This window comes from Phaeoacremonium minimum (assembly GCF_000392275.1).
Source record: "Phaeoacremonium minimum UCRPA7 unplaced genomic scaffold PA7_03_scaffold_428, whole genome shotgun sequence".
NCBI classification, from domain to species: Eukaryota; Fungi; Ascomycota; class Sordariomycetes; order Togniniales; family Togniniaceae; genus Phaeoacremonium; species Phaeoacremonium minimum.
The window spans coordinates 31,023-58,678 of record NW_006921330.1 but is presented as its reverse complement, the minus strand read 5'-3'; the positions used below and the strand labels follow the sequence as shown (position 1 = coordinate 58,678).

Below are 27,656 nucleotides of genomic sequence, written 5' to 3'. Positions count from 1 at the left end.
AGTGCCGTTTTCCTGCTTGCTATGCAGTCTGCGTGCCGCTTGTCAGCTTTTGGTTCCTTCATATTCCGATCAAGTGGATCTCGATGGCCCACCACCGTCCTCCAGCATGGATCCGGGATGTCGCAACATCGCTTCCTACTACAGCGATTTACCCTAAGATTCCCAGGACACGGACGATTTGACGCCTGGATAATAGCCATTCTTAGCGAGCCATGCCACAATGCAGCCTGTCCTGTCATCGGGATTTGCAACTTTGTTACGGCTGCCCCGTTAGGTAGACGGCATTTCATTTACCCAGAATCATCAAAGACTCATTCATCAACGAATTTAGAGCTTTCACCCGTAACGTTTGAAAAACATGTTTATATTCTTGAAAGGGCCTTACGAAACTTGTATCGTGGGATGTCTATCCGATGCCGCCTACAATTCACACCACTTTCAAGGTGGTTTGACTTTCGACTCCTGTCGGAGTCTAATCGGACCGTAGCAGACGTTAACGCCACTTCAAAGTGGCACTTGCATCTAATGTCAAGCTTCCGAAGCCAGCATTTAGGTGTACGCTTGAAGGCGGCAGCTTCCTGATCTGGTATTGAAGCTATATAGTGTGAAATAATCCACTGTGAGACTACTTGGTGCTCAACACAACTTCTGCTAGCCTGGTCACATGTAAGAGCTCCAAGTCAGGGAACGTCAGTCGTTCGTTTTGTGTCGTACAGCAGCGTGGAGCAATTCACTGAATGGATCGTGGCAGGTCCGTCAACGAGACTTGGTTAGTCGCGATCTAGCTCTAGCGGCCTTGTGAAGCGGTGCCTACTACCGTAGATAGGCGGAGTTAGTAGTAGGAGTTCTGCCATCCATGATCCCGATTCTTGATTACAGACCAAGCAAGTCACAGCAAAGGCAAGGTCTCACCTATACCATTCCAGCCACACACCGCTGCAGTCCAGGATTTTGAGAGTGAGAGCGGTGTAGCCGGATGGACGGTATGCTCAAGGAGCCGCCTTACGCGCACAGCAAAACTGTATCTTCCGTACATATATGCTGTGGTGCAAATGTCGCTTCGGGCAGCAAACTTATGTTGTCCTGTCAAGCTTGCCATGAATTGCTTTTGCATCATTCGCGTAAGTCAGGAAGCATGTTACAGTAGGACTGTTGACTCTCGTTGCCCTCCTAGTTCCGTTCGATGATCTATGCCCATCTCTTTCGTGACCTACTCACGGCCTACCGACCGTTTCAAAAGACAGCCACCACTTTAGCAAGGCTCGTAAGCCGTTTGTAATCTTCTACAGCCATCGTCTAGCCGGTCACGGTAAACGTCGCTGCGGGATTAATTTGAGTTGGGCAAGGAGCTGTGATGATCGGGATGTGTTGACGGGTGGACCAATGGGAAATCAAGAAGGCGTGGGGGTTCGGCGCGACTATGCGATACTGAGACGGAGGCTGGCTTGACGCTCTTCCTGGCCCATGCATCTCCAAAACTGGCCTCGGCGGAGCATACTCTCCCTCAGCACTCACTCCTTTGCTGGAACATGCTAATGGGCGGCGGGGGAAGGCGGTCGATCTCTACCAGGAAAGCCCCAGAAAGAGACAAAAGGTGAGAAGCAATCAGTACCGCTGAGTGGATGGCATTGTATCGTCTTCCAGTCGACAAGTCTCCGCTGTTAACAATCGTGTTGGTTTCTATTGCTCTTCGTCTCTAAGGTGTAAGGTGTCGGCAGACTCGATTCGGTCGGGATGATATCTTGGCAATTTCCCTTGATCTTTGATCCCCGCTGTTGCCGTTGGTAGTCCATGTCTACTTGCATCCGGTGGGAGAGGCCACACTTGTCGTAAGTGCCACTGTCATTCGCAAGCGAAATCCGTCGAGATTGTGCAGTTCTCGGGCTTCATGTAAGCAAGCCAGGTCGGGGGGTAAGGCAGTCCTATATAGATGCACAACAAAGAGCGGTGTCTATGCCTCACGATTCACGCAATCTCTTATCTCTAAATCAAGCATACCTACTCCACAGCAGGCCACTCAAGGGCCGTAGATCTGGGCAGGTGATCATTGCAAATTTTTCGCCAGCATGAAGCAATCTGGTTTCCCCAAACGCCGCGCGAGATAACCTTCCACGCCGAGATAACTGGCGTCGTGGGGACTGGCTTGTGATACCTACAGGCACGGTCACTGATAAAGACTCGAAGGCCGTGCCCTGTATGGCTTCAGCGCCAGGCTAAAGATAGGCAACTCTCGATTAGCTAAGAAAGGGAGGAGGACTGACACCTTCTATTCGAGGTTATCTTGAATACGGAAGATCCTCCAGTCAAAGGGCCTTATCTCGCATTGTCAAGAGGTCAAGATTTATTGCACTTTACAGGGCACGCGACAGTTGCTGCTTATTGCCCAGCCACTATCATCTTGCCAGCTGCCTCTTCAACTCCAGGTAATGCGCTGTTGATAGTCGGCGCCATGGCTTCAACCATGAAGATCTCCTATCTCTCATCTTGAAGCCCTCTATCTTCAGGACGGTTACATGACTTTCGCTCACGTAACTGACTGCCTCGGTGCCTATCTCCTTATCTCTGTTATCCCCCGCCGACAGGAGCTGCTAAATGAGTTAAACATCAACAACGGATATCCCTACAGATCTCAACTCTCAGCTGCACCAAGGGTTCGGCCTACCTGCTACAAAGGTTCGCGATCTGATCTATTTCGGGCAACCGGCACGAGATCAACCAAAAACAACCGTCATTGATCCTTTATCCTATCTCTCGTCGGTATCACCTTCCATCTTTCTCGAGACTATTCTGCGCGGCTCCGCGCTATGATCTCGGCGGGCCCCCTGAGATCTGCTCCTTGCGATAATGGGGTCTGTGCCTGGGGCCGAATTGCGTTATCTCATACCATCGCTTTCGCCGATGTCGTTATCAACTACGTTTTTTGCGCCTCTTCGCTTGTCATGCGTCGTGGCGCTTCTCTTATAAGAACCTTTACGGTCTCTGGGCAGTTCTTTGTTTCTTTCCTCTATTTCTGGGTTCCCTTGCGTTCGCTCGCAGCCCGACCCCCTCCGGATTCAATTCACATTGGCTAGAGGAACCTGGACAGTTTCAACAAGCACTCAAGCGAGATACCAATTGGATGAATTTACGTCTCCTTCACTGCTAAGACTTGTTGGGGAGATCTCAGCCATTGTCAATTACAATGGCTAGACTAAACCCGAGTCGAGATGCGCATATGGCCGTTTTCGAAGGAGGCTCCTTTGTCTCCTGGCCTCGACTTACCTCTCCTTTGTCCACAGCTATTCGATAACTACCTGCCCTTGGCGGACCGTCCTGTTTGACACGATGCGCTTGAGAACTCGGTCTCATGCTTTACATGGCAATTGCATAATCCGATCGGACAGCTGCACCTTCCTCGGTAGACCACGCCCTAAGGCACCAAAGACGATTATTCGAATGCGGAAAGCGCAATAGAGAGGGGAGGATGCACATCATGGAGGGCGCTATTGTCTTGCTCCTCGTTCAAGGGCTTCTTGCTCAATCGGCTAATTTTGAATTGCGTACTCGAACGGTGACGATCACCACGACAAGATCTACGACAGTCAATAGTCCGGTAACTTCAACTAGCTCGATCCCTACGATGCTTGCGGAACATGACGATTATACTTTCCAAGGATGCTTTAAGCAACCCACCTCGGACGATACGGGTGAAATGCTTGGATATGACTATATCATTCCTGCCAATGCTTCTGACTTCGACAAGTTCACCGTAGCATTGTGCGTGAAGCTTTGTGGTGCTGCAAAGACGACAAGTGGAGAGGCCTACGGATTTGCTGCGGTGTCGAATGGAAGGTAGGATGTTTGGAGATTGACAGACTAGTCTTCCCAGCACTGACATACAACGCTCCACAGAGACTGCTATTGCAGTACAACAATCTCACAAGACGCAGAAAAAGAGCTCGACGAGGATTGCCCTTTCCCTTGCCCAGGAGACCCGACTCAATCATGTGGTGGAAACGGGTACTTCGCGATCTACTCACTCGACTCACCCCGTAGCACGAATGCCGCTGAGACCTCCGACCGACAGAGCAGCCCAGGGTCCTCGGAAGCTCCTTCAGCATTTTATGCTGCTGAGAATGCGCAAGACGATCAGTCGACTAGAGTCCCTAGAGGGCCTACCGTGGCGCTTATAGCGAGCAGTGTTTTAGGCTTCGTTCTACTCTGTGCCTTGATATTCATTGGCGTCAAACTTCACAGGCGGAACAAGCAACTGAAGTCTTCTGGGCATAGACGTATCGAATCGCGAGCAGGGGTGTTGAAGCTTGCATCAGCAGCCGAGGACAAAGAAAAGGGCAAGTCAGTTACTTTTAAGAAAGGGCACAACATTATCACCAATGGGCTCTTCTCGAAAGCGAAGATATCTATGCGAGGACAGAATGACACACGGCCATTCGACGAATCGAAGAACGTGAGCAAGACAGTGGGTAATCGGGATGGAGCAACTACTGGCGTGGAGTGGAAACTCAATAGCAACACTGTGAAAGGGAGTGGGCTGTCACCAAGAACGTCATCGGTAACTCGCGACTATCCCAGCATGACCTTACCGGTACACCAAATACCGGAGACTGCGGCACAAGTGCCTACTCTAGGAGATCGAGCGTGGCATAGACGTCGAGATTCAGTATCTTTTCCTCCAAAAGCCGCTAAAGGGGCTGTTAGCAAAGACGCACCCGCACCAGCATCTGGTAAAGGCACATCACCCAATCAACCCGAAGCCGACCCATATGTGAAAGAAGGAGAGGTACCCACGCTGCCAGTTCTCGACTTCGATTCTACAGCCAATGCTGGCCCTGTAGAAGGTGCCAATGCAGGAGCGGAGCCATCACCGCCTTTTACACTCTGGACAATCCCTTCAACTTCTTCTCTGCCTCATTTTGACCGCACGGGCGAAGGCGAGAAGAAGGGCAACCAGAAGTAGCAAGGAAGATATTTTCGGGATTATTTTGATGTTTTGAGAATGCCTGCAAGGCCATGCTACCTTTATACAAGTTACTCAAATGATATTTTACCGTCCCTAGCTAGTAAAGTTCAACTATTGATCCTCTGCCTTAAAAGTCATAAGTGAAAGTCATGTAGCGTAATCATCCTTGATACAAACACTCCCGTTCAACTCCAGTCGTAGGCAGCCCCTTTCATTTCGTGTCCAAAGCTTGAGCATCACCCAATACTCAACAGATGGAGGCCAGTTGTTAGTCGTGGCAGCCCCTTTCCTATAGCATCCCAACAACAGCTACCATACCACCAAGCAGGGCGCCCATGATACCTACACCCGTAAGATCACCGCGCGAGCCTGGCGCAGCAGCATTCGGCGTGGTGGTGGTCGTGCTAACCGCGCCCGTACCAGTGCCACTGCCAGTCTCGGTGCCTTGAAGCGTCGTCGTGCTTGTGACATCGCCGCTGACAGCTTCGGCTATCGTTGCTAGTCCCGTCGTGGTGAAGACGCTGCCGCTGCCGCTAGCAGATCCAGTCGGCGTCTGTGTCACGACCGCCGTGACTGTGGTCGTCCGTGTCTTCCACGTCCAGCCGTGGCCCCAGTCTCCCCAGCCATTCCCTATTATCTGGTATTAGTAAAGTACTCCAGCATGACTGAGCTTCAGGGGCTGCTTACAACCATCGCCGTCATCACCTCCCCAACCGCCTGGCGCGCCGCCGAACCACGGCGATCCGTCCCAGGGACAGCCTGTCACGGTGTACGTGCCGCCCGTGTAGCTCGCCGTCCAGCCCGGACGAGACCCCCAGCCGCCGCCCCAGCCTCCGCGGTGCGAGCAGTTGTCATCGTCATCGTCACTGTCACAGCCCGGCCCCCACCATCCGGGGCCGGTGGCAGTTGCGCCGGGCCATGAGACGGTATAGACTCCTGTGCTGCCCGCGCTGGAGCACGAGCTGTAGCGTGAGCACAGGGAGGACGAGAGAGACGAGTAAGAGCTGAACGCCGTGGGTGTGGCCGAGCATGAGCTAGAAATACAGGTTGCGATGGGCGCGGCGTCCGTCGTCGTGCAGTATGCCTCCGGTGACGGCCATGCGCTTCCTGTTGCAGAATTGTAGTATGAAGAGAGACAGGAGTGCTGGAGCAGTGTTAGAGGGTGCTACGATAAGAGCGGCAGAACAAGGCCGTTCGGATCGAGGACCAATATGTCCCATGTTTCATAGCTACTTACTGCGCAGTCAGGAGCTCCTCCCCACCAATCTGCCTTGACCAAAGCCGCGGGTGCCAGCAAGGCTGTTATCTTTACAGATGACCTCATGTTTGCCGAGTGTTACTCTTTTGTTGTTGAGAAGCTCCCAGTAAGAGATCCCTAGTGACATGCAGGACCGATATGCCAGTGAAGCAAGCCAAGGGTCCAAAGCTTAATATATTCAAGACAAACCCGGAACTTACGGGATCTCGCGGGACAACGAAGACGCAAGCACCTTGACCTTGTGTTGCCTATCAACGGGATCTGCAGAAGGGAGCAACGACTTGAAGGAAAGATGTGCGCGGACAGAGAGATAGATACAGCTGTAGGAGCTCAATAGTACAAAGCGGCACGGGACCGAAGCTCTGTCCCGCCATGCATATATACGTGTATAAGAGCTTACCTTTAGACCTACATGTACCACCACTGCTTCTATTCTGGCATATCAGCTCCTCTCAGCCTCCAATGGATCGGCGGACTGACAGCCGTGTGCTCGGAGCTCAGCAAAGAGAGTGCCGCGCGGCCTTGCATCAGACAGAGAGCTCATCGTCATGTTGTTCAACAGGCGCCATGTGTGTGGGTGGCTTGTTCTGTCCATTTCCCCCTCCCAGGGACCCTGCAGGTCGAGATACACCGATTGGGAGGCCGCCTTGAGAGAGTCACTCGGTGCGGAGAAGCCAAGCAAGATGGTACCAAAAAGATCACAACTGGGCGAAACTGGGCCTACAAGATGCGGAACCGGGACCGAGGATGGGAGCGAAACACGCATGCCGTTCGGGGTGGGCAAGCTTGGGGAATGTCCGACGGACGAACCAGCGTCTGAGGAATTCCCCTCCAATGGACTGCGTCAGCCACCTTTTCTGAGCTGGCCCCGTAGGATCTGCTCATCAACATGCGGCATCTTCGGAGAATAAAGAAATAGCAGCTGGAGACGAGTAAGAATATTGGTCTGCCTGCAGGTCAACGGCACAGTGGCTTGTTTCAGAGTTTTTGTGACGTTGGCATCGGTAGTCAGTTGTAGTGAAGTTGCAAGGCTGGAGTTTATGCTTATTAGACTGCCCATGTAAGTGGTCTTGGACCCTTGTCAGTGATAGGTGATTCGCTTCTCCAAAGTTCCAGGATCGGAGCAGGGATCGACGTGGGACCAGGTTTAGATATCCAAGTCAATTGGGCCGGCCGTCCAAAAGGAGAGGCCGATTTACACTCGATCAACTCGAGCCCGGAGCGCTCAAAGGCTTACATAAAGAAGACCGTCGCTCTCGGATCAGAGATGATGTATGCAAAATGTGGCAGTGTTTGGAGTAGCTGACGACGCCTTGGACCTCATCGACGGCACTGAGTTGGGATAACGTGTGTATTCCTCGAATTCGTACCTTTACTCGAAACACGACTGAAGCCAGCGTGGACTCCACAATTCCCTCCCATCATTATCCAGGACCGACCTGCCTGACCGTTATGCAGGCCGTCTATCCTTCCAAGACTCTCAAACTCCAGCGTCGACATGCAGCTTAAGAGAACGATAAAAGACACGAAACCAATGCCATCAACAAAATGAAAAACTCCAGTTTCCTGATAAGGTAGAGCAGTTATGCATGCTCATCGTTACAGTATCTCCCTCCCGTTCGATACCCTCCATATGCATTTCGAATGGCACGAGGTCGTCGGCAAGCTCGTTCGTACAGACTCTCCTAGGTCCCAGGTTTGGCAACCGGCTGACCCTACAGCATTGTGCCAAATGACGGCTCCGACGTGATGTTCGAAATTGGCTTCCGCGGGCTGCCCTCCTCGGTAGTGGGTTTGCGATGGCGGAACGTAAAGCCAACGAACAGACTCTTGCTCATCTCATCGTCACGGTCTGCCATGTTCTCCAAGGCATTCTGCTTCTCGTGAACTTCTTTGTACTTGGCCATGTCCGCCTCGTTGGTAAAATCATCAAAGTAACCAGCATCAGTCTCTGAGTCCAGCTCAGGAACAAAGGGAGCCTTCGTCTCACGAAGGGTCTGCCAGTCGACCTCTGCGAAGTAGTGATGATCGTAAATGTCCTTAATATTCGAGAAACGCTTTGATCGCGAATTGATGCAGCTACTTTGGTTAGTAAAAATTGATAAGAATAGGCTTGGAGGCACGTACGTTGTGATGAAGTTCCAAGTGCGGTTGCTGAGGAAATAGTTCGGATCCTCCCACACAGGACGCTTCAGGACTTCTCTCCAATGCTTAAGGTTTCGCCAGGTCTCCTCTGGCGTAGAACCAGCGAAGGGAGGGAACCCAGTCAGAGCTTCGAAAAGCATGCAGCCCAAGCTCCAGTAGTCGACTGTGTAGTCGTATTCCTCTCCGCGAAGCACCTCGGGCGCCATGTAGTCAGGTGAACCCACAATCGACTTCGCATAATTCGCATCCTTCTCGCGCATGGACCGATAACCGTCTCGTCGTTCGGCCACTGTTCGCTGCTCCATTGGCTTACCGAAGGGAACTGACGTCTCCGAAGCTTTCTCCAAGCGAATTCTCATAGACTCTATTTTTGCAGGTGCGAGCATTCCAGCAGCCAATCCAAAGTCTGTCAACTTCACATGTCCGGTAGAGTCAACGAGGAAGTTCTCCGGTTTCAAGTCACGATGAATGTAACCAAGTTGGTGAAGAGCATCAACAGAGCAAAACATCTCCGCAATGTAGAATCGCGCATGACGGTTTGACAGGACTCCGGTGTTGTTGAGGAGAGTGCGGAAGTCACCGCCAGGTACGTATTCCTGCTCAAGTTAGTCTCTCGGCCCAGGCAGGACTTGCATAGGGATCTCACCATGGCAAGATAAATACTCTTGTCATCCTGGAAGGAGTACAGCAAACGGACGAGCCATTCGCTCTTTGCCGTAGTGAGAATATCTCTCTCGGTAAGGACATGGCGAATCTCGTCAAGCTTGAAAAGCAACTTCTTGCTCATGACCTTCAGCGCGCAGACTTCTCGGGTATCCTTCTTCTGCGCAAGGAAGACTTGACCGTAGCCACCCTGTCCGACCTGTGTCAAGATCTGGAAGTCACCATGTCGAAGGCGGACGCGTCGCTTTCGGAGGTTAGCACGCTCACGACCCGTATATTTTTGCCACAAATTATTGTAAGTCTCTTCATCGGTCTCGGGAGGCGCAGGAATTTCGGATTTGAACGCATTAAGTCGTCCCTGACGGCTACCAACATAAGTCAGGAGGTCGAAGTAGTAGTCCAGGAAGTCTAGGTAGTTGTTAGTAGGAATTCAGACAGTGGCTATCATGGCACTGACAGAGCTGGGTGACATTAACAAGTCGCTTAATGTTCGGCTTCTGCAGGATCTCTAGTTCCTCAGGAGTGAGCCCGCGAGAGGTGTTGAACTTCTTAGCAGGAGTAGTCGGCCTATCCTTCATCTGATAAAGCTCATGTCTCGACACAGCTGCATGATTGTGCTGGTAAATAGGCTCAGGGACGGTAATCTTGGATGCAGTTGGTGGCGTGTTTTCCTGTCCCTGCTTCCTCAACGGGCTACCAGTTGGGGTCTTCTGAATGATGCTCTCGTCAATGAGGGTAGTTGATCCATCCTCGAAAACTTGAGCATTGGGCTTTCCTGGAGAGAGCGGGGTGACTACGCTCTGGGGGCGGCCAAGCTTCACAGGGCTGTCGAGAATGTTGGAAGAGTTGAGCTTCATCGCATTCTCAAAAGCTGTGGGCAGGTCATTGGCGCCTGGAGGAGCAGTCTTCTTGCTTGGACTACCTTGAGGCGTGCTGACGGGAGTGGTGAAACTGTTCTTCGTTGGAGTGGCAGGACGCTGGCCAAGATCGGTTGTCTTGTCCTTGCTTCCACCAGGGAAAAGGTTCGCCACGAAGCTTGCCATTGTTGACATCGATTAATCGAGACTCGAGGATGTGAATGTATGAGTGAATGAAATATCTCGAATCGAAGGTAGAATGGTGGTAAGGTAATGGAGAAAAGAAACAAAAGCAGCTGGGAGTCTCCCTTGCAGCAGGGGACGTCGACAAACGGTTAAGACTGCTTCAGGTGATCGATCCCTACAGACAGAACCACAGAGGTAAGCCTGCAGACGATATGAGATGAAGATGACCTCGAACTTAGCCGGTGGGGATTGCGATGCAAGAGGAAGCAGCGCGTCCTGCAGGCAATGGAGATCGGGTCAGGGTTGGGTGCAGCCAAGTGTGGAAACGGCACTGCTTAAAAAAACAATGCGGCGTCATTGGCCCCACGCTGATAAAGTCAACACGTCGTTGCAGCGGGCAACAATCCACTACCCAGCGTTCACCCCGCCTTGTGAGGCACTAACAATCCAGCCAGCCTTAGCGCTACGGCTGCTGATAGCCAGATATATACACGAGTCCATTCCTGTTGCTTGTCACATCATTGTATCACATAGTACAGAGCATCACGAGGTTTTAGACCGGTAGAGTGCAGACGCATTCCGGACTACAGACTGCAAACTACAGGGCGCGTTGATCCCTGCTCTATACATTAAGGCCTCACATACGAGTGCATAACCACCAGCATTCTCGCTGCTAAGTTGCAATTTGACCTTAAACATGTCCATATAGATAAGATGCGCCCTTGCATTTGCCGTAACGTAGATGGATGCTTGCAAGTCTATATATGTCTCCTTTGAAGGTCGTAGTCTTAACCATCTCGCATTGGATTGGCGAGCTATCATCTCTAGAGCGAGCGGGGGCCATCGTCATGTTCGGAGAGGGCTATACGATGGCCCAAGATTAGGCACGAAATACCCAGAGCATCAACCCATTTGAAATCACACATCACGCTCAGTTATTGACCAATAAAGACCGGCCTGAGGAAACGCGTAGAAGCACCAGCACTGAAAGAGATGTGCTGAACTTATGGTTAGACACACAGGTGGTGAGATATTAGTATTCAAACTTCACCCAGGCAAGCACGAAGCAAAGAACGTCCGATTGGTATATCTCCGCCAGCACCGGTTTGGTGCTTGCAGCAGAGATGCATGTCGAAACAGATCCAGCACCCAACCTCCACCGGAGCAGGGCCACCACGCAGTGTAGAGAATGTTGTCTTTGTTCTCTAAATGTTTTCGAGGACTAATCAGGCGTCCTCGGGCTCTGTTCTCGCGAACCCTACGCCACCGATGTAATAAACACAGATGCAATTCCCAAGAATAGACGTGTCCATGCAGTAGTTGTCCGCCTCCGAAATGTCGTGAGCCAGAAAGATTCCCTCCCTTCCATACCGATTCCATCAAGCCTCCTAGTCGTCCTGCCAGATTGCCATGAGACTCATCCCAGAGAGCAAACGATGCCAGTTTATGAGGTCGGGTTGGGGTTCATCTTGCGCTTGCCACCGGTCAGAGTGACGTTGACGAATCGTCGAGTGTATGTCAATCTCTTCTTGGCGCGGCCCTTGGGAGTCTTCTTCTTCTCCTGCTTCTCAACCTGTACGACCGGCTTGTTAGTGACATGTGTCGCGAAACGTAACGTCCGCGATAGTGCCCTGGAATTTCATCGTCGCCGGAGCTCGCCCTTGATCAAGCTACACACTGCCTATCGTCCCTGGCGAATCTTGTGCCATCCTGTTGTGTGGTTCTGAAAATGCCATGCCTTGTTGAACCAATAAGCAGCTCCTGTTTCAATCCTCAGGTGCTCCAGCGACGATGAAATGCGGCGGGTTCCTTTTCGCAGTCGTGGATCGATTCGGGTGCGACCTACCTTGGGGGTCTGAGACTTGACCTTGCCAGCACGGGCGAGGGAACTGTTATTTCATCAGCACTTCGTCAAGGCAAAGAAAAATCAGTGGTGATGAACTTACCCGTGAACCTTACCCATCTTGTCTGATTATCGAAGATGTTTTGATGATGTGTGTTTGTTGACGAGTCGCTGGATGGATCGCTCTTCAAGGTGATGGGAGGCAAGCGAAATTCTCAACGACGGCGAGGAGTCAGTCAGGCGGAGTTAAGCCGGAAGTGGCAAGGTCTGGCTGGGGCTTCTGGGGCCAAACCCTCACAAAGAAGGAGCAGTGGAGACAAGGTCACGATTACAGTCACATGATCAGCGTCTTATCGATAAGAAAGTACAAGTTGGAAGTATCCTCTTTCGTCAGATCAGCGCGAGCCAAAGTTTCCCATATTGCGGCTCAACGTCTTTTACTTACATGCGCATAGCATCCCTGCCTTACGCTTACTTGAATTTGAGCTGCCGAGAGCTACAACACAAATCTTGCAGATAACGGGTTATCAGCTCACTGCTCACAATGCCAAAAGAGCGCAATTTCAACCCTGTTCAAGCCCAGCGAAAGGCTGACAAGGCGAAGGCGATCAAGAAAGGTGGGTTGAGCTTCTATGCTCATGAATAGACAACAGTCTTCGCTAACATACATACGCAGGCAAGGCAGAAGTAGCATCTCGGCGCAACGAGAAGCTCGCGAGGCGTAATCCGGAACGTATTCAGAAACAGATCGAGGACCTGAAGGCCATCACCTCCAGTGGCGGCAAGCTCACCAGCCACGAAGAGCAAACACTAGAGGGGCTTGAGAAGGAATTGAGAGCCGTCAAGAAGGCACGAGAGACACTAGGAGACAAAGCCCCAACATTTGGACGCGGTCCGCCACGGGACGGGGACAGAGGAGTCCTTGGGAAGAGGCGGAGAGACGCAGAGGATGCATCGAGCAGTGACAGCGACGTACCGGAAGATGTCAAGAGCATACCCATGCCAAGAGATACGCCGCCTCCAATACCGAAGGAAATTCTAGATAAATGGTATGCGAAGCGGAGAGAGAAGCGAAACGCGAACCTAGAGCCTCTTGGAGAAAGAAGTGATCGAAGAGAGACAGAGCCCACTCCGGCTGTTGAGGCGAAGACTGTCTACGAAGCTAAACCCATTGTACGAGACTTGAGAAAGGAGGCTGTCAGTGCATTTGTGCCAACCGCGGTCAAGATGAAGTTGGACAAGGGCAAAGGCCAGGGCGGTCTGATTGAGCCTGAAGAGGCCGACAGACTGGAGAGAGAGGGTTACATGAGAACAGGTGGAGCAGGTGGTCAGTCAGGATCGCTTGACGCGGAAGCCGCGACTGCAACGGGATTACGGCACGTCACCTTAGAGGAAGTTGAGGATGATGACGATTGAACGCCTTTCAAGATGCCATAATGCATCTTCGAAATCGATTAGGATCTTGGACGGCAGATCGGTGGTCGAGTCCGATCGCTGCGCCAAAGTGTTGCTACACGCTGGATTGCGACATTCGGTGGGCTACTTACGAGATAGCCAAAACTCAACCTCTATGCGCTATAGCAACTACACTCAGCACACAATTGCTTGACAATGGACTGGGTTGCTGTGAACATTTTACTGAAGTAAGCAAGCTTTGATATCGAGACTTCCTTTATTGAGAGCTCAACTTGTAAGATAGAGCACGGGCTTATTTGAAAGAAAAGCTTGACAAGACTTGAGCAAATGCAACACAGCTCTGTGACAGAAGATACTATTCGTCCATTGCACTACAACAACATGCCAGCCGGAGTTGCAATTATTTTACCTAAGAGTACATAGTCTAGACATCCCTCCACTAACCGGAAGATTCTTAGTGGACTAACCACTAGCCCCTCCTCCGACAGCGGTGCGGCTTCGGTGTTCGGCTCACATATCCCTAAAAACTTCTTGATGTGACTCCATTGACAGTTCTAAATGTGAATGTTAAAAGTCGAAGGGTCGAGCGTTTCTGGTTGTGAGCCAGCGGTGTTGAGTCAAACATGGAAAAAGTGAAGAGTTACGAAAACAATTGGATCAACAGAACACCATCAAGTCCCCACAATGCAGAGGAAGCTGAGAAGCGTATCGAGGCCTCGGAAAACTTCAACCCGCAACTTTTTGTTGTTGAAAACAACCCAGATGAGAGAGAATGCGTCTCTGAGCGGGAGTCTGCCTCGATAACTCGCGATGAGCACGAGGAGACATATCCAGAAGGTGGACGAAGAGCCTGGCTTGTTGTGCTGGGCTCTTGGCTGGCTTTGGTCTCGTCACTTGGCATTATGAATACCCTCGCGACTCTCCTCACATACGTCAAAGGTCATCAACTTTCAGACTACGACGAAGGAACGATTGGCTGGGTCTTTTCTCTGTACACATTCATCTGCTTCTTCCTCGGAGTATACATAGGCCCAATTTTTGATAAGTATGGCCCGCGTTGGCTTATATTCATTGGCACGGTGTCTCTAGCAGTGAGCTTGATGCTTTTAAGCATCTCTACAGGTGAGTTGCAATCGCTAGTCTAACATACTTTACTGTTGCTAATCGTCCACCAGAACTCTGGCATTTCATACTCTCATTTGGAATTCTTAGTGGCATGGGATCGTCTCTCCTGTTCACACCCTCCATTGCCTCAGTCGGCCACTTCTTTCGACAGAAGCGCGGTCTCGCAACGGGAATAGCATCTACTGGAGGCTCCATCGGCGGTATCGTCTTTCCGCTTATGCTGCAACGCCTTTTTATTAGCATTGGGTGGGCTTGGGCGATACGCATCCTTGGGTTCATCTGCCTTGCTCTGTGCATCGCGGCCAACTTCCTCATCCGCTCCCGTCTCCCACCCGCCGAGAATGCAAAGATTCATCCGGACTACCGTGTGTTCAAGAACAAAGCCTTTGCATACACAACGGTCGCCGTGTTCCTGCTCGAGCTCGCACTCTTCATCCCGCTGACCTACATCTCGTCGTACACGCTCCACCAGGGTTTCAGCTCGGCGTTCTCCTTCCAGATCGTGCCTGTGCTCAACGCAGCGTCCGTCTTTGGTCGTGCCCTGCCGGGCTACTGGGCTGACAAGATCGGCCCCTTCAACTCCAATATGTTGATGATCCTGCTCTCTGCCATTTCTTGTTTGGCTGTCTGGCTGCCCGCGGGCGGCTCCACCGCCGGCCTCGTCGTCTTCGCTGTTGTGTTCGGCTTCGCAAGCGGGAGCAGCATCGGTCTGATACCCGTGTGCATCGGGCGACTGTGCAGGACGCAGGAGTATGGGCGGTACTACGCCACGTGCTACACCATCGTGGCGGTCGCGTGTCTCGTGGGCGTGCCGATTGGCGGCAACATCATGAAGTCGAACAACGGGGACTACTGGGGCGTGATTGTATTCACGGGAGTGGTGTACATGGGCTCGTTTGCGACATTCATGGCGGCAAAGGTGTCGCAGGTCGGATGGAACATGCGGGCGGTCTTCTAGGCTTTATGATGATGATAATGAATTATGAATGTTCCTAAGATATGGTGTATATAATTGATAGTATGGCACATTGTATGTATATATCGTAATGCAATAGACCCAAACGCCATGCAAATGCTCGGTCTTCACTCCTTCACATGCGATTATATAGTATCACTCATCACACCCCAATTAAGCCATGTTGTCAGTCGGGGCCTCCTCGACGACATCCGTGATGGTGAAGTTGACCGGCCCAGAATAGACCTGGTGAACACCGGTGCCCTCGCCCTCGAAGGGTAGCTGGTCCTCGGGGATCTGGTACGTGCCCTTGAGCTCGCCGTGGCCGGTGAAGCGCCACCAGACGTCAAGCTCGGCGCCCTGGCCGCCAGTGATGGTGAAGTTGAAGTACACGCCGGCCGAGTCGCACGCCGTCACGGGCACGCTCATCATCGCCTGGTAGGCCTGGATGTTGGCGGTGCACTTGGCGAAGCCTGAGCCGGGGGAGGTCTGCACGTTGAAGCCATAGCTGGAGAAAGTGTTAGTTGGCATTCCTGGGGGGTTGGGGTGTCTTGCCAGCCAGCCACGGGGGTTCAGACGTACTAGTTTTGGACAGAGTGCGGTACTGTGCCGGCGGAGAAGTCTGTGACATTGAAAGGTGGGATGGCTCGAGGCTTCAGGGGAGATGCGCTGGCGGCTGTGAGAAAGAGAGTGGTGAGAGCTGATGTGAACTTCATATTGGATGAGGCGGAGCTGTTATGTGAGAGAAACAAATATACAGTTTAGCAAGAATGATATTGTTAGACAAGAGCCTTGATGAACAATGATGGATTGGAATGTGTCGATTGATGGAGAGATATCTCGTATCCTTATATACACTGAGCTGTAGTCGCCTGTGCCTGTTCATCAACATTACTCGTGTTCGTAGTAAGGGTACCAAAACCAGGAACATCCGCCATCATCTCCATTCTCCAAAGCGGCCGAACCTGGGCCGACTAGACAAACTCAAGGCCACGAGAAAATCGGGAGGCTTGGCTATCCTCCAGTAACGTTGCCGTCTGTCCCTTTATGGTGAGCGAGTTACATCAAGCGCAGCATGGAGGTGTAATAGGAAATCTGGGTCGTGGCTGTAGGGTTGACAGCCCATTTGGTGCAGGCTTGGAGGCTGGTCCGCGCTGGAATTCTGCACCCCACAGAGCGTCATCCAGGGTCCCGGCGCTGATGTCACCGCTTAAGTGGGCGGCGATCTGCAGCCACAACCGCTTTTGCGGGGGTGTTGGAGCCCCAAATTTAGCAACCCCTTGCACTCGACATCTCGTATTTTCCGATGCACAGGTGAGAGAAGTCGGTAGACAGTGCCGGTGAGGCCGACAGGACTGCCGTGGAACTTAGACAGATGATTTCGAATATGTGATTGGGCTTACGGTCCTTCTAGAAGACATCATAGCCTTGTGCGAATCAACTCTTGGCCGCCTCCCCAGCGCGACGCAAACCCGTATCTGGGAAGGATGATGATGCTGTAAATGTAAACTGTTGTGTCTGGCGGTGCAGTGCTGCGCTCCTACAAAACGACTTCGGCCAGACTCTCGGTATGAACGAGGCAGCGTTTCCAATGATGACTGAACATGTCAAGGCTTGCGTAAGGAGATTTGCTGAAACTGGGATTGAGCTGAGAGCCGCTCAGCCCTACAGTATCGCGAAGATGGATCCTTCATAGTCCCTCGAATAATGTTATCAGCTGCGGCTGACCCCTGAAGGCTTCGAGGATTGGTTCGCAGGAAGTCACTTATATGCGCGGATATCTCCTTCCATTGGCTAACATATATCATTGCCGAGTCATATCAGCCTTCGGGACCAGTATCATCTTTCACTTCGCTACTTGATCCATTTTCCTTGTAATTTGTGGCTATTATTGAGTGCAGGTGCAGCTATCTCACAAATCCCAAGGAGCTCTAATCGGGGAAGGGCAGTCATTACATTGTGCATCCGTGATGCTGTGCTTAAGGGTCACCAGCCACGTTGGTCCATGGGTTGCACTTTCTCGAAAGGCGCAGCAGGGTGCTTTGCCAATCTTGAAGTACAGAAACCGGGGCATTTTGGCATTGATGCTGGCATTGTCTCGGGTTTAATCAAGAACCGGGCGAGCCGTGGCATGCCGAAGTCGACCGAAGCAGGGCGTTTGTCGGGCAATCTAACCCTAACCCCAGCCGCCGGCCGGGGCTGAAGTGAAGTGCTGAATAGTACGCCGTAAACACCATCATGACAGCCCCATTCCGCTCACCCGATGGAGGATAGCAGACTGGAACAGATGAAAAAGGATTTTAATTGTAACACCACATTCCAAAAATTCCTTTCTGTGACTCAGCCCTCGTCAGCATCCAATCTCGACTTTCACTGCGAGTCTGTCAGCGCCTGCATCGCGAGCAAGCGTCCAAGAGCAACAAGGTAAGGCGATTGATTTCCCTCAGATATTCATATCCATCTCACCTTTTATACGACCCTTGAAGTCCGGGGCCGTTGCGGGACAGACGGCCAAGCGGCCAGCCAGCCAGCCAGCCCCTCACCACCACAAATGGTTCTCCATCTCCGGTCTCCTGCCGGGGGCCGAGGCATGGCACACCCACCACGATGCCCGGTAGGATCGGGACGGCGCTTTATTTTCAGATCAGCCCCCAACTGGGCGGATTGAGGATTCAGCACAATTCATCCCCCTGATCATTAATACAATTAAATCGGGCGATTACCCATCTTCGCCTACACATAGTTAACTGTGCACATATACATATAACAACCCCATCCCCCCTTTCACCCCCTACTGGCGATGAGGACATACTCCTTTCATACCATGCACCAAGCCCACTAACACCATGGCAGCCTCTCATCTCTCTTCACTTCTCCCCTCAAATTTCAACCTGGTTGACTCATCATCCCTTTCTCTCTCCTTTAACCTCAACACCTCACGTCCCTCATCTCCGACTCCTTCAGTCTTCTCGTCAAACTCATCTACTCACTCTTCCAGTATGGCTTCTACTGCCCAGTCAGACTCACACACCGCCGCGGAAGACCAGTACTTCAGCTCAAACCCGGCGCCCAAGGCTCTGGACGAGCATGTCTCCCTAGCCCGCGACTTCATCAGCTTCCACGCGGCCGCCGGCCGGCGCGTGGTGCTCGTCACGTCCGGCGGGACGACGGTGCCCCTGGAGAAGCAGACGGTGCGCTTCATCGACAACTTCAGCGCCGGCACGCGCGGCGCCACCTCGGCCGAGTACTTCCTCGAGGCCGGCTACGCCGTCATCTTCCTGCACCGCCAGTTCTCGCTGCAGCCGTACAGCCGCCACTACAGCCACGCGACCGACTGCTTCCTGGACTTCCTGCACGAAGGGCCCGGCGGCAGCGTCGTCGCCAACGGCGGCGTCCAGGACAAGATGCTGCGCGTCCTGCGCAAGTACCAGGCCGCCAAGACCCAGAACACGCTGCTCATGCTGCCGTTTGTGACCATCACTGATTATATCTATGAGCTGCGAGCCGTCGCCCAGCTCATGCGGCCACTGGGTCCTGCAGGCTTGCTGTACCTGGCTGCGGCCGTGAGCGACTTCTTCGTGCCGCCTGAGCGCATGGCCGAGCACAAGATCCAGAGCACGGATGCGGCAGACGCGGTCAAGAAGACGCCCGCTAAGCCAGTCGAGGCGGCTCCGAGTGAGGAAGAGGAGACGTTTGACAACTTTGACTCGTCCCCTGCCGTGCCGCGCAGCAAGAGGCTCATTGTGGATCTGGACCCCGTGCCCAAGTTCCTCAAGAACTTGGTAGATGGGTGGGCACCGGAAGGCATGATTGTCTCGTTCAAGCTGGAAACAGACCCAGCCATCTTAGTGCACAAGGCGAAGTATTCACTCGACCGGTACCAGCATCACCTGGTCATCGGCAACTTGCTGTCAACACGCAAGTGGGAGGTTGTCTTTGTCGCGCCCGGCCGGCCAGACAAGTGGATCCGTGTGCCCATCAGTCGCCGCAAGAAGACAATCAGTGGCATCGAGAACCTAGTCGGTGCGGCTGACAAGACGTCCACGACTGACGATCAGCCGCTGGACCCGAAGACGCTGCCAGAGGGCGAGCCAGAGATGGAGATTGAGAGCCTGATCATCCCGGCGGTAGAGGAGCTGCATGCGCAGCATATCAAGTCGTTTCAGGACAAGGCATAGATGCGGAGTTGGTGGTTTCTTATTGTAAATAGACGGCCTATTGTACATATTCTGAGGCTAGATCCATCCAGATTCGGGGAGCGAACATCAGCGGCACGACGGCTATCTTTTGGAGAATTAACAGTCATATGAAGGCTATGTAGCACCAAATCATTAAAGAACCCGAAGTTCTGTCCAAAGCGGTCTAAATTGCTGTTATTCTATGATGGAATTTCAAGATGATGACAGCTTGCCAACTGGATAAGCCGCAGGGATGTTACCCCTATTTGGCGTGATGGTAGGCACCTCCTCATACGCAGCCGTCACCTCAACAGTGGCATTCGTAAACGTCGGCATCCGCCTAATCGGCGCAATCTCGCTGACGTGCTGCGCAATGTTCAGCAGCTTATCTTCTGACCACGGCAGGCCAAAGATTTCCATCCCAATCGGAATTCCAATAGGCGCATCGTCGCTCGGCGGCGAGAATCCCGCTGGTACAACGACAACAGGGCAGCCCGTCAGTGCAGCTAGGATGCCGTTGCGTCCAGACTGTGAGGGAGCCCCAAGTTTCACAACGAGGTTCTTTTGCTCTGGGTAGATCAGTGCGTCGAGCTGGTGACGCTGGAATGTTGCGCGGACGGCGGCAGTGAGATTGGTGATGCCGCGCTGCGCAACAAAATACGTGCTATTGCCGGTGGACGAGCGTGTGGATGAATTTATGAAATTGTACTGGCTGGGTATGACGACGAATTTGCCGCTCGAGTAGATATCACCAAAACTCGCGGGTCGAGTGCCGGTCAGATTAGGGCCTGCAAGATAGGCGTTGAGCGTCTCGCGGTACTCATACGCCTGGACATCGAGCGCCGCGCTGATGGCCGTGGCATTGTAGATGGACTCGGTGATGTTAATGACCTTTACACCAGCTCCTTGGAGCACGCTGACCATGTTCGTCATGGCCTCGTTGACGGGTGTGGTCTCATTCGTGGTGGTGTGGTTGAAGAACCCCTGAATGAGGCCAACACGCAGCCCTTTCAAAGAGCCGCCCCGTACGGCAACGGTGTAATCTTTACCAACTACTTCAGGTGGGATCAGGGCTGTAACGTTATCGGCAGGGTCGTAGCCCATGGTCGACATGACGGTGAGTGCAACTGCAAGATCCTTGGGGCTTCTCCCGATGACGCCGACAGTGTCCTGAGTCACGCTGATGGGGACGACACCTGCTCTAGAGAGCAGCCCGCGAGTTGGACGGAAGCTGAACAAAGAGTTTGATGCTGCGGGACTTCTCAGGCTGTTGACTGTGTCTGTGCCAGTTCCAAACACAGCGAAATTCGCGGCTATTGCTGCTCCCGTGCCGCCACTGCTTCCTCCAGGAGTCCGTGTATGGTCATACGGGTTGATAGTCTGTCCGCCATAGGACGAAACACTCAGACCCTCGAGCGCCAATTCATGGAGATTTGTCTTTCCTAGAATGATAGCACCTGCGTCTTTGAACGCTTTCACCGAGGGGGCATCTACCGTCGGTTTGTTTCCGGCCATATCAAGACATGCGCCTGTGGTGTTCATTGGTGTAGCATCGTAATTGTCCTTGAGTAAAATTGGAATGCAGAACAAGAGTCCCGTAGCGTTGCCTGATGCTAGCCGGCTGTCCAACTCATCCGCGAGTGACAATGCGTCAGGATTCAGGCCGATTATAGCATTGATGGTAGGATTGAGTTGCTCAATGCGAGCTATGTAGGCGGAGACCACCTCGCGACATGTTGTGAGCCGCGTGTAGAGTGCATTATGAATCCCATCGATTGTTGCTTCACGAACGTCAAATGCCTCGCTGGTTGCAGAGACTGCAAGAGCAACGTGAAGAATTCCTCCCAGCAGGCGCATGTGAGAAGATCTGCATAATCTTATCCATGAGGAAGCCATTTGTAGTGGAGCTGTTATTGCAGCTTTTGAGGATAACACCTGATGGCACCGCTGTTTCTCATGAACTCACGATGCAGTTTGGAAAATCACGCTCTCGTCGTCCACTTGCAGAAAAAAGACAGTATCAAGACATCTCTAACGAGACCCTTCTTGCAGAAACGGTCCCATAGACCTTTTCAACAAAATCCGGTTCGGTCTTTAGAGGAGGGGTGTTGACATCAGGCCTGCTCGAAGCTACCCCGCCGCCGAGCCTTGGAGGCCGGATCTGCAGGAGATAACCGGCGCAAGATAGGAATCGGCCGCCGAAAGGGACGGTGAGGATATCGGCCGATTACCGGGTCAGCCTCCGCTTATATTCAAAAGACGGGCGATATGAGGTAATTCATGTTACAAATTTATCTAGAAATCACAATGTGCGATATCAGTCGCATTTTCGGATGTCTTGGCTCCAGAAGTGAGGGTGGAGACTTGCATATCATATCGCGGGCTGTTTTGCGGGAGCATAGCTTCTCTCAGTCTGGATATGCTCTGTATAACGAAGCACGAGGCTGGGAGCTTAGTTATCCAGCCGAGCTGCGGCTCAAAATTTGTCGAGTGTTGCTGAGTCCCATTGAGTCGAGGAAGCAGAGTCTTGACTTACATTGAACCTAGCAGCACGGACCACCTGTTGACCACCACCAAATTTCTTACCCCTGAATTTATTTCATAATGAGGACAGACATCTTGACCATGCCTTTGAGATGTCTCAAAACTTTGCGATGACTGAGAGTGCTAACTTCAGATTTCCACAGTTCTACCTGCGGTGAAACTGTCCGTAGGGACGAAGCGGTTGCTCTCATGCGTTGCGCTTTCCACAATCCATGTCTGTCAGGCAGGCTGCGTGAAAGCCATCTGCTGGAGACTATTGATCCTGACATTTCAGGAAGGCGCCTGGCCACACACATCTGGAGTGCCCAAAGGAGGAAGGAATGAGCTCACCCAAACGGGCCTACCTATATGCACGAGAATAAGGCCCCTCGGGTTAACAATACAGATTGGTCAAACGGTCTAGAGGCTCAGTCTCAACTACCGAGGTACTCACCGGTGTGTTTGCAGTGGAAGCATTTTGCCCTCCGATAACTTCGTAGTGCAGGCAAGGACCCGGGGTATTATTACAATCCCTTGTAAAAGCATTCTCCGAGTTCTGACATCTATGACAGTTCGAACCCCGGCACCGGTCACTCTTTTTTGGATTTCTACCCTACTCCAAACCACGAATTGATCGATATTCCTTTTTGCTATTTAACGGCTGTGATGGATGAATTTTCGACGCTGGCACGTAAGTGGATGGGAGACCATGGCTAATCTGGCTTTTTGAGGGTGTCGGAAAACCGAGCACAAATACCCCTGAACCCTATGCTGTCTGCGGTGTCAACATCTTAACTTGACGCCAACATGCCAGCCTGTAGCGTTGTTGAAGAAGAGCAGAAAGAGACTGAAGACAAGAAGGCATATAATTACAGGCTCACAGAAGCCCAGATTATTCTCTTCATAAAATGAAGCAAGATTTCCGGGTTGCTGCAGCGGATGAGTGCTGCTGAAACAGCAGCCAGAAATCCTGGCTCCCAACGCTTAGCCCCTGATTCAAACCCAATTTCTCAATCAACTTCCAAGCCCTTCTGGCGCAATAGAAGCGTGTGGCTTTCCTGTCATGGTCAGGCCAAGGTTCTGGGTGCAAGTCCCAGGTTGGGTTGCGTTATCATTATTTTTGGTTCTTTTTTAGTTGAGTCACTTACTCTCAAGATCTTCAAATTTCCTCTTCACCTAACTGAATTGATGCCTGCTGGATTTCCAACATAGGTTCCATTTAGTTCTATAGTGCTTTCGTAAGTTCAGGTGTTCTGGCAAGCTGGAAATGGCTTGATTGGTTGAGATGTGGTCGCTGCTTCCCTCTTTACGGCGATCTCCCAATGAGCAGGTAGAACAGCTTGATGCTGGACTCTACAAGGCAGAGATCACACTCTTAAATGGCTGATACACATTGTCTCGAATATATCCGACAACCAATCCAATATTATACATATATCACCTATTTTGAACCTACAATTCCTTCTTCTCGTCCTTAGCCACCTTCGACCTCACCCGCTCTGACCCCGGGGGAGACTTCACCCCAGCAAACACCACAGCCGTCACAGCTGCAATGCCTAACGACCCCAATCCATAAGCGACCTCTCTGCCTGCCCACCAATACACACTGGTGAACAGAATCGGGCCCAAGCCTCTGCCAAGCTGGCCCCAGCTTCGAAGAATGCCCAATTTCCCTCCACGATCATCCTCGCTCGCCTCGAAACTGCTAAGGGCGTTCAACCCGGTCACCACGGTTGCGGAAGTGGTCGCTAGGCATGTCGCAGCTAGATACAAGCCGCCTACTGACGTGATGCGCCCGAGAAGGATGAAAGCGATTAAGCAAGCAACAACTCCCATCTTCACTGAGAGCAGGGGAGGCAGTCTCCTTACGACACCGCCCTGAAGCAGTGATGCCACCAATCCGACGAAGCCCAGGAGCCGACCATTCTTCGCAGATGTGTACTCAAACAGGTCATACGTCATAAATGGCAGGGAGAACTCCATCCCTGAGAAGAAGAGGAGGAAGGCAAAATGGACCGAGTTCAGAAGAAAATGCGAGTTCGTGCGCTGAATGGGTGCCGCCTTCCCTGCCGTATCCTTCTTCTCGATCTTGCCGTTCGCAGCACCGGTAATCGATGGCAGGGTCTCTGGAAGCGTGAAATACAAATATGCAGTCTCTGTAACAATCAGGAACAGCGAAAAGCCCGCTGCAGTCGCGAAAGGATTGGCAGCCACCGTCCCAATGGAGCTCAGCCATGCGCCCAGCGCGGGGCCGAATGTGAATGCGATCGAGAAACATGCGCCAATCAGGGCCATAGTTGAGCCGCGGCTCGAGGCGTCAGAGATATCGGTCGCGATCGCCGTTGCGAGCTGTACATTTCCCTCGGAGAGTCCGCCGACAATGCGCGAGAGCAAGAAGGTCCGGAAGTCGACCGCCATGACCCACAACAGGACGGAGAGGATGTTGCCCATCATGCTGGCGAGCAGTGCCGTTCGGCGACCGTATTTGTCGGAGAGGTGGCCAATGATCGGAGAAGCAATCGCCTGGAGGAGGCTTTACAATGATTGGTTAGCTTGGTCTAGCGAAGACTTGGGGATATCCGGTGCCCTACGAGAATAAGCTTCCTAGAGCTCCGCCTAGCAGCACTATGTCATATCTAGAGTCGATTGGCCGCGCGAATGCAGCCTTGTAGGCGTTGAGGTATCCCAGGACGTGGGCAAGTAAAGTCGGAGGTCTCGTCTCGGACGCATCTGTGGGCGCTTCGATGTTGCGGTAGAATTCGAGCAGTTGGGGGAATAGAGGGAGAATGAAAGTGAAGGAGATCTGTTGGCGGACTGTCAGACTACATGAAGAGTCCATCGCACGGTGAAATCACTTACCAAGTCCAGGAGAAGAGATATGAAGATGACCTTGAGCACCCTCTTCCTCGTCGTCGCATCTACTGGTGGGGCCATTTGGGATTCGACTTTCGGGACGAGCCGAGCAACGCGTGACGTCAGGAAGGAAAGAAAAGACAGAGAATGGAAGGAGTGCGTTCGAATAAATACAGTCAGTGATAAATCAACACGAATGCTCCATTTGAAGAGAGCAGAATTGGAGTTGGAGAGAGAAAGAAAAGAAGGTCGAGAAAGCAAAACGCAGAACACGCCAGCGTCGCAAGACGTCACAAGAAGAGCTCCTGACCCGTGGAGCCCAAAGCTTCGTCCTCAGCTGGTGACGAGGTGGCCAGGGTGGCCTTGCCCAGCCCTGTAGTGTACGTACTATACGGATACGCCAGTATACGCCAGTATAGGTACGCCCGTGTGTGCCGGACCCGCAGCTTGCCCCATCGGAACCCCTGGATTAGTAGCCTATCCGCTGATTGGGCCGCATTCCTCCCCAGTACGACGATCCCCGGATGCTGATTGTCCGGCAGAAACACCCATCCCTGCATTGCCGAGACACATCGCGGGATGTTTCCTCTTGCTCCTTTCGACCTCGCAGCTGGGCCTGCATTCTCCAGCGGAAGTGTCCGGCGGCCACGAACAATGCGTGACACCTGTGTGGACACTTCGCAGCCTCACTCCAATACCAGTCTCTGTGATTAGTTGATAGCTAGGATAGATATGGTCTTCCCTGTTTTCCTCGAGCCTGCGTTCCGTGCATTAGAGGGGCCATCGGTTGATGATGACATAGGCTTGGAGGATAACGACAGGCACTGCAAAGAGATCGTAACATATGGTGATTATGGCCCCTGGCCAGGAGGCTTGCAATACACCGTCAATGACTTCAGCCCGGAGGTTGGAGATATCGTCGCCGTGCAGGAGAGTCTTCGCAGCCTTCCGCTTCATGGCTCGAGGACGCTGCCGATGGAGCTGGTCTTGTACATCCTATCTCTTGCTGAGTACCACCCGCGACTCTCGTGCCGCCGTTATGTGCCGCCGCCTGTGTTCAAAGAGTTGAGTGACAACGTCCAAGGACTCTACCTGCATACCGCGCCCCTACCATCCCTACCAACTAGCGACGCTACCATCAAGGCAAGATGGATCACGATACAGACAACATATCCAACGTGGCGTCTGCGACACGATCGACGTCGGCGTGTCTATTGGTGGTATGAACTCACAATCATCCGCCCCCTAACAAGCGCGGCCTCTGGCACTATTTTACCCCCGATAGCTCATGAGACACATGAGGATGCACGACCATGGCTGAGAAAGCAGGGCTGGGATATTCTGGAGCAGGTGTGGAAAGTCTGTGATAATCGTGCGGGCGATATACCGCACCTGAGAGTAGACTGGGTCGCAGACTTCACCAAGTTAAACGACGAATCTCAAGGCATGGAAACGGGGAGGGGTTTCTGGATACCCTGTTACCGGGCGATAGGGTCGCCCTCTGGGCACGATCTCAATCTGAGGTGGGTCGTCTCTTTGTAAACATGGATATATGACTGACATGAAAATTATAGGAAGGAGTAACGATTGCGCACGTTCACCAGGCAGTAATGGAGTTGGGATATGAAGTTAGAATGGTTTCGTGAGGAAATATTATCGTCAAGGCGTGGAGCTGTGCGGTAAGTTCGATGGCAACTGATTATGATGCTTGTCTTATTATTTGGTGCGCTTAGCTATATTACACATCATTCTAATTTACAATGACTCTTAGACAACTCCGTTCCGGTGTGACTGCGCAGATTCCAACATATACATCCAGAAGAGCAGGCCTTGCGCCGCCATGCGAGCTTCAAGCTCACTACCACTCTTCTCCATAGGCCCAGAATCATTACTGCTACCCTGTACAGCCAGGCTATCAGAAGTCTGCATGAATCCCAACGGATCTTGTCGTCGTAGCTTGCAAACGCAGCTCTGATCCTAAATCACTCTGAAAATAGCAATTCAAAAGCAGATAGCAGATCCTCATCTGACATCGGGCCAGACTTTGGCCTTGCAGTGGTTTTTGGCTCCAAATCTTTGAGGAACCAGTCTGCCTTGCCTCGCCCTGGACAGAGTTTGTCCACCAGCTTGGAAGCCATGATCAACTTCCTCCGAGCAACAGGAAGGCCTCCAATTCTTAGCCAGGGTTCACGCCAATACTCTGGACGATGGGTAAGCTCGCGGATCCCTGATATCCCGCCAGGTCCCCAGCGTCCCCTCACATTTGTGAGCTTTGCAAATGAGACAAGGCGCTCTGATAACTCAAAGGCACCGGCGCTGATGATAGCCTGGCTAAGGAACATTGCCATCATTCCAGCAGTATACTTTGCTGTGATGGCCGGGCCGGGCCGTTCGTGCTTCAACATGCACTGCGCTATGGCCCATTCCTTAGATCCCCAGAGGAATTTCTTCTGCTTCAGGATCAAGATAGACAAGGGTGTACTCCGAAGCCTGTGTCCAATACAAGGACTTGTTCCATAGTCCAACAAAAGGCTAACAGTCTCTGGTGTAAATTCGGGAGGGCACAGACCTTCGTGTAGCACTGTCCACATGGGAAGTTTGCTTAATTGCCACTGAGCATTGACATTGGCCCCGTGACTCACGACTTTTCGAAGGAGGTCTTGATGCCCAGAAATAGTCGCAATCCATATTGGT

At 52.3% G+C, this 27,656-nt stretch overlaps 7 protein-coding genes across 7 annotated transcripts; 3 read left to right on the top strand and 4 right to left on the bottom strand.

Moving 5' to 3' along the window:
* Positions 1 to 7,933: 7,933 nt before the first annotated feature.
* UCRPA7_5697 (putative serine threonine-protein kinase dbf20 protein) lies at positions 7,934 to 10,069 on the bottom strand (the record flags this gene model as incomplete). The annotated part of the gene is made up of 4 exons (XM_007918241.1): positions 7,934 to 8,297; positions 8,346 to 8,959; positions 9,010 to 9,434; positions 9,484 to 10,069. The coding sequence occupies 4 exons, from the start codon at positions 10,067 to 10,069 to the stop codon at positions 7,934 to 7,936; spliced, it is 1,989 nt and encodes a 662-aa protein (XP_007916432.1).
* A 2,387-nt stretch (positions 10,070 to 12,456) lies between these two features.
* Positions 12,457 to 13,328, top strand: UCRPA7_5696 (putative ww domain binding protein 11 protein; the record flags this gene model as incomplete). The annotated part of the gene is made up of 2 exons (XM_007918240.1): positions 12,457 to 12,529; positions 12,589 to 13,328. The coding sequence occupies 2 exons, from the start codon at positions 12,457 to 12,459 to the stop codon at positions 13,326 to 13,328; spliced, it is 813 nt and encodes a 270-aa protein (XP_007916431.1).
* A 1,342-nt stretch (positions 13,329 to 14,670) lies between these two features.
* On the top strand, positions 14,671 to 15,411 carry UCRPA7_5695 (putative riboflavin transporter mch5 protein; the record flags this gene model as incomplete). The annotated part of the gene is made up of 1 exon (XM_007918239.1): positions 14,671 to 15,411. The coding sequence occupies one exon, from the start codon at positions 14,671 to 14,673 to the stop codon at positions 15,409 to 15,411; it is 741 nt and encodes a 246-aa protein (XP_007916430.1).
* Positions 15,412 to 15,582: 171 nt separating this feature from the next.
* Positions 15,583 to 16,124, bottom strand: UCRPA7_5694 (putative 22kda glyco protein; the record flags this gene model as incomplete). The annotated part of the gene is made up of 2 exons (XM_007918238.1): positions 15,583 to 15,916; positions 15,991 to 16,124. 2 exons carry the CDS (start codon positions 16,122 to 16,124, stop codon positions 15,583 to 15,585), a joined length of 468 nt encoding a protein of 155 aa, XP_007916429.1.
* Positions 16,125 to 18,407: 2,283 nt separating this feature from the next.
* On the top strand, positions 18,408 to 19,586 carry UCRPA7_5693 (putative dna pantothenate metabolism flavo protein; the record flags this gene model as incomplete). Its single annotated transcript, XM_007918237.1, has 1 exon — positions 18,408 to 19,586. The coding sequence occupies one exon, from the start codon at positions 18,408 to 18,410 to the stop codon at positions 19,584 to 19,586; it is 1,179 nt and encodes a 392-aa protein (XP_007916428.1).
* Positions 19,587 to 19,799: 213 nt separating this feature from the next.
* Positions 19,800 to 21,128, bottom strand: UCRPA7_5692 (putative glutamyl-trna amidotransferase subunit a protein; the record flags this gene model as incomplete). Its single annotated transcript, XM_007918236.1, has 1 exon — positions 19,800 to 21,128. One exon carries the CDS (start codon positions 21,126 to 21,128, stop codon positions 19,800 to 19,802), a length of 1,329 nt encoding a protein of 442 aa, XP_007916427.1.
* Positions 21,129 to 23,561: 2,433 nt separating this feature from the next.
* UCRPA7_5691 (putative major facilitator superfamily transporter protein) lies at positions 23,562 to 25,043 on the bottom strand (the record flags this gene model as incomplete). The annotated part of the gene is made up of 3 exons (XM_007918235.1): positions 23,562 to 24,642; positions 24,701 to 24,912; positions 24,969 to 25,043. 3 exons carry the CDS (start codon positions 25,041 to 25,043, stop codon positions 23,562 to 23,564), a joined length of 1,368 nt encoding a protein of 455 aa, XP_007916426.1.
* Between the last annotated feature and the right edge of the window lie 2,613 nt (positions 25,044 to 27,656).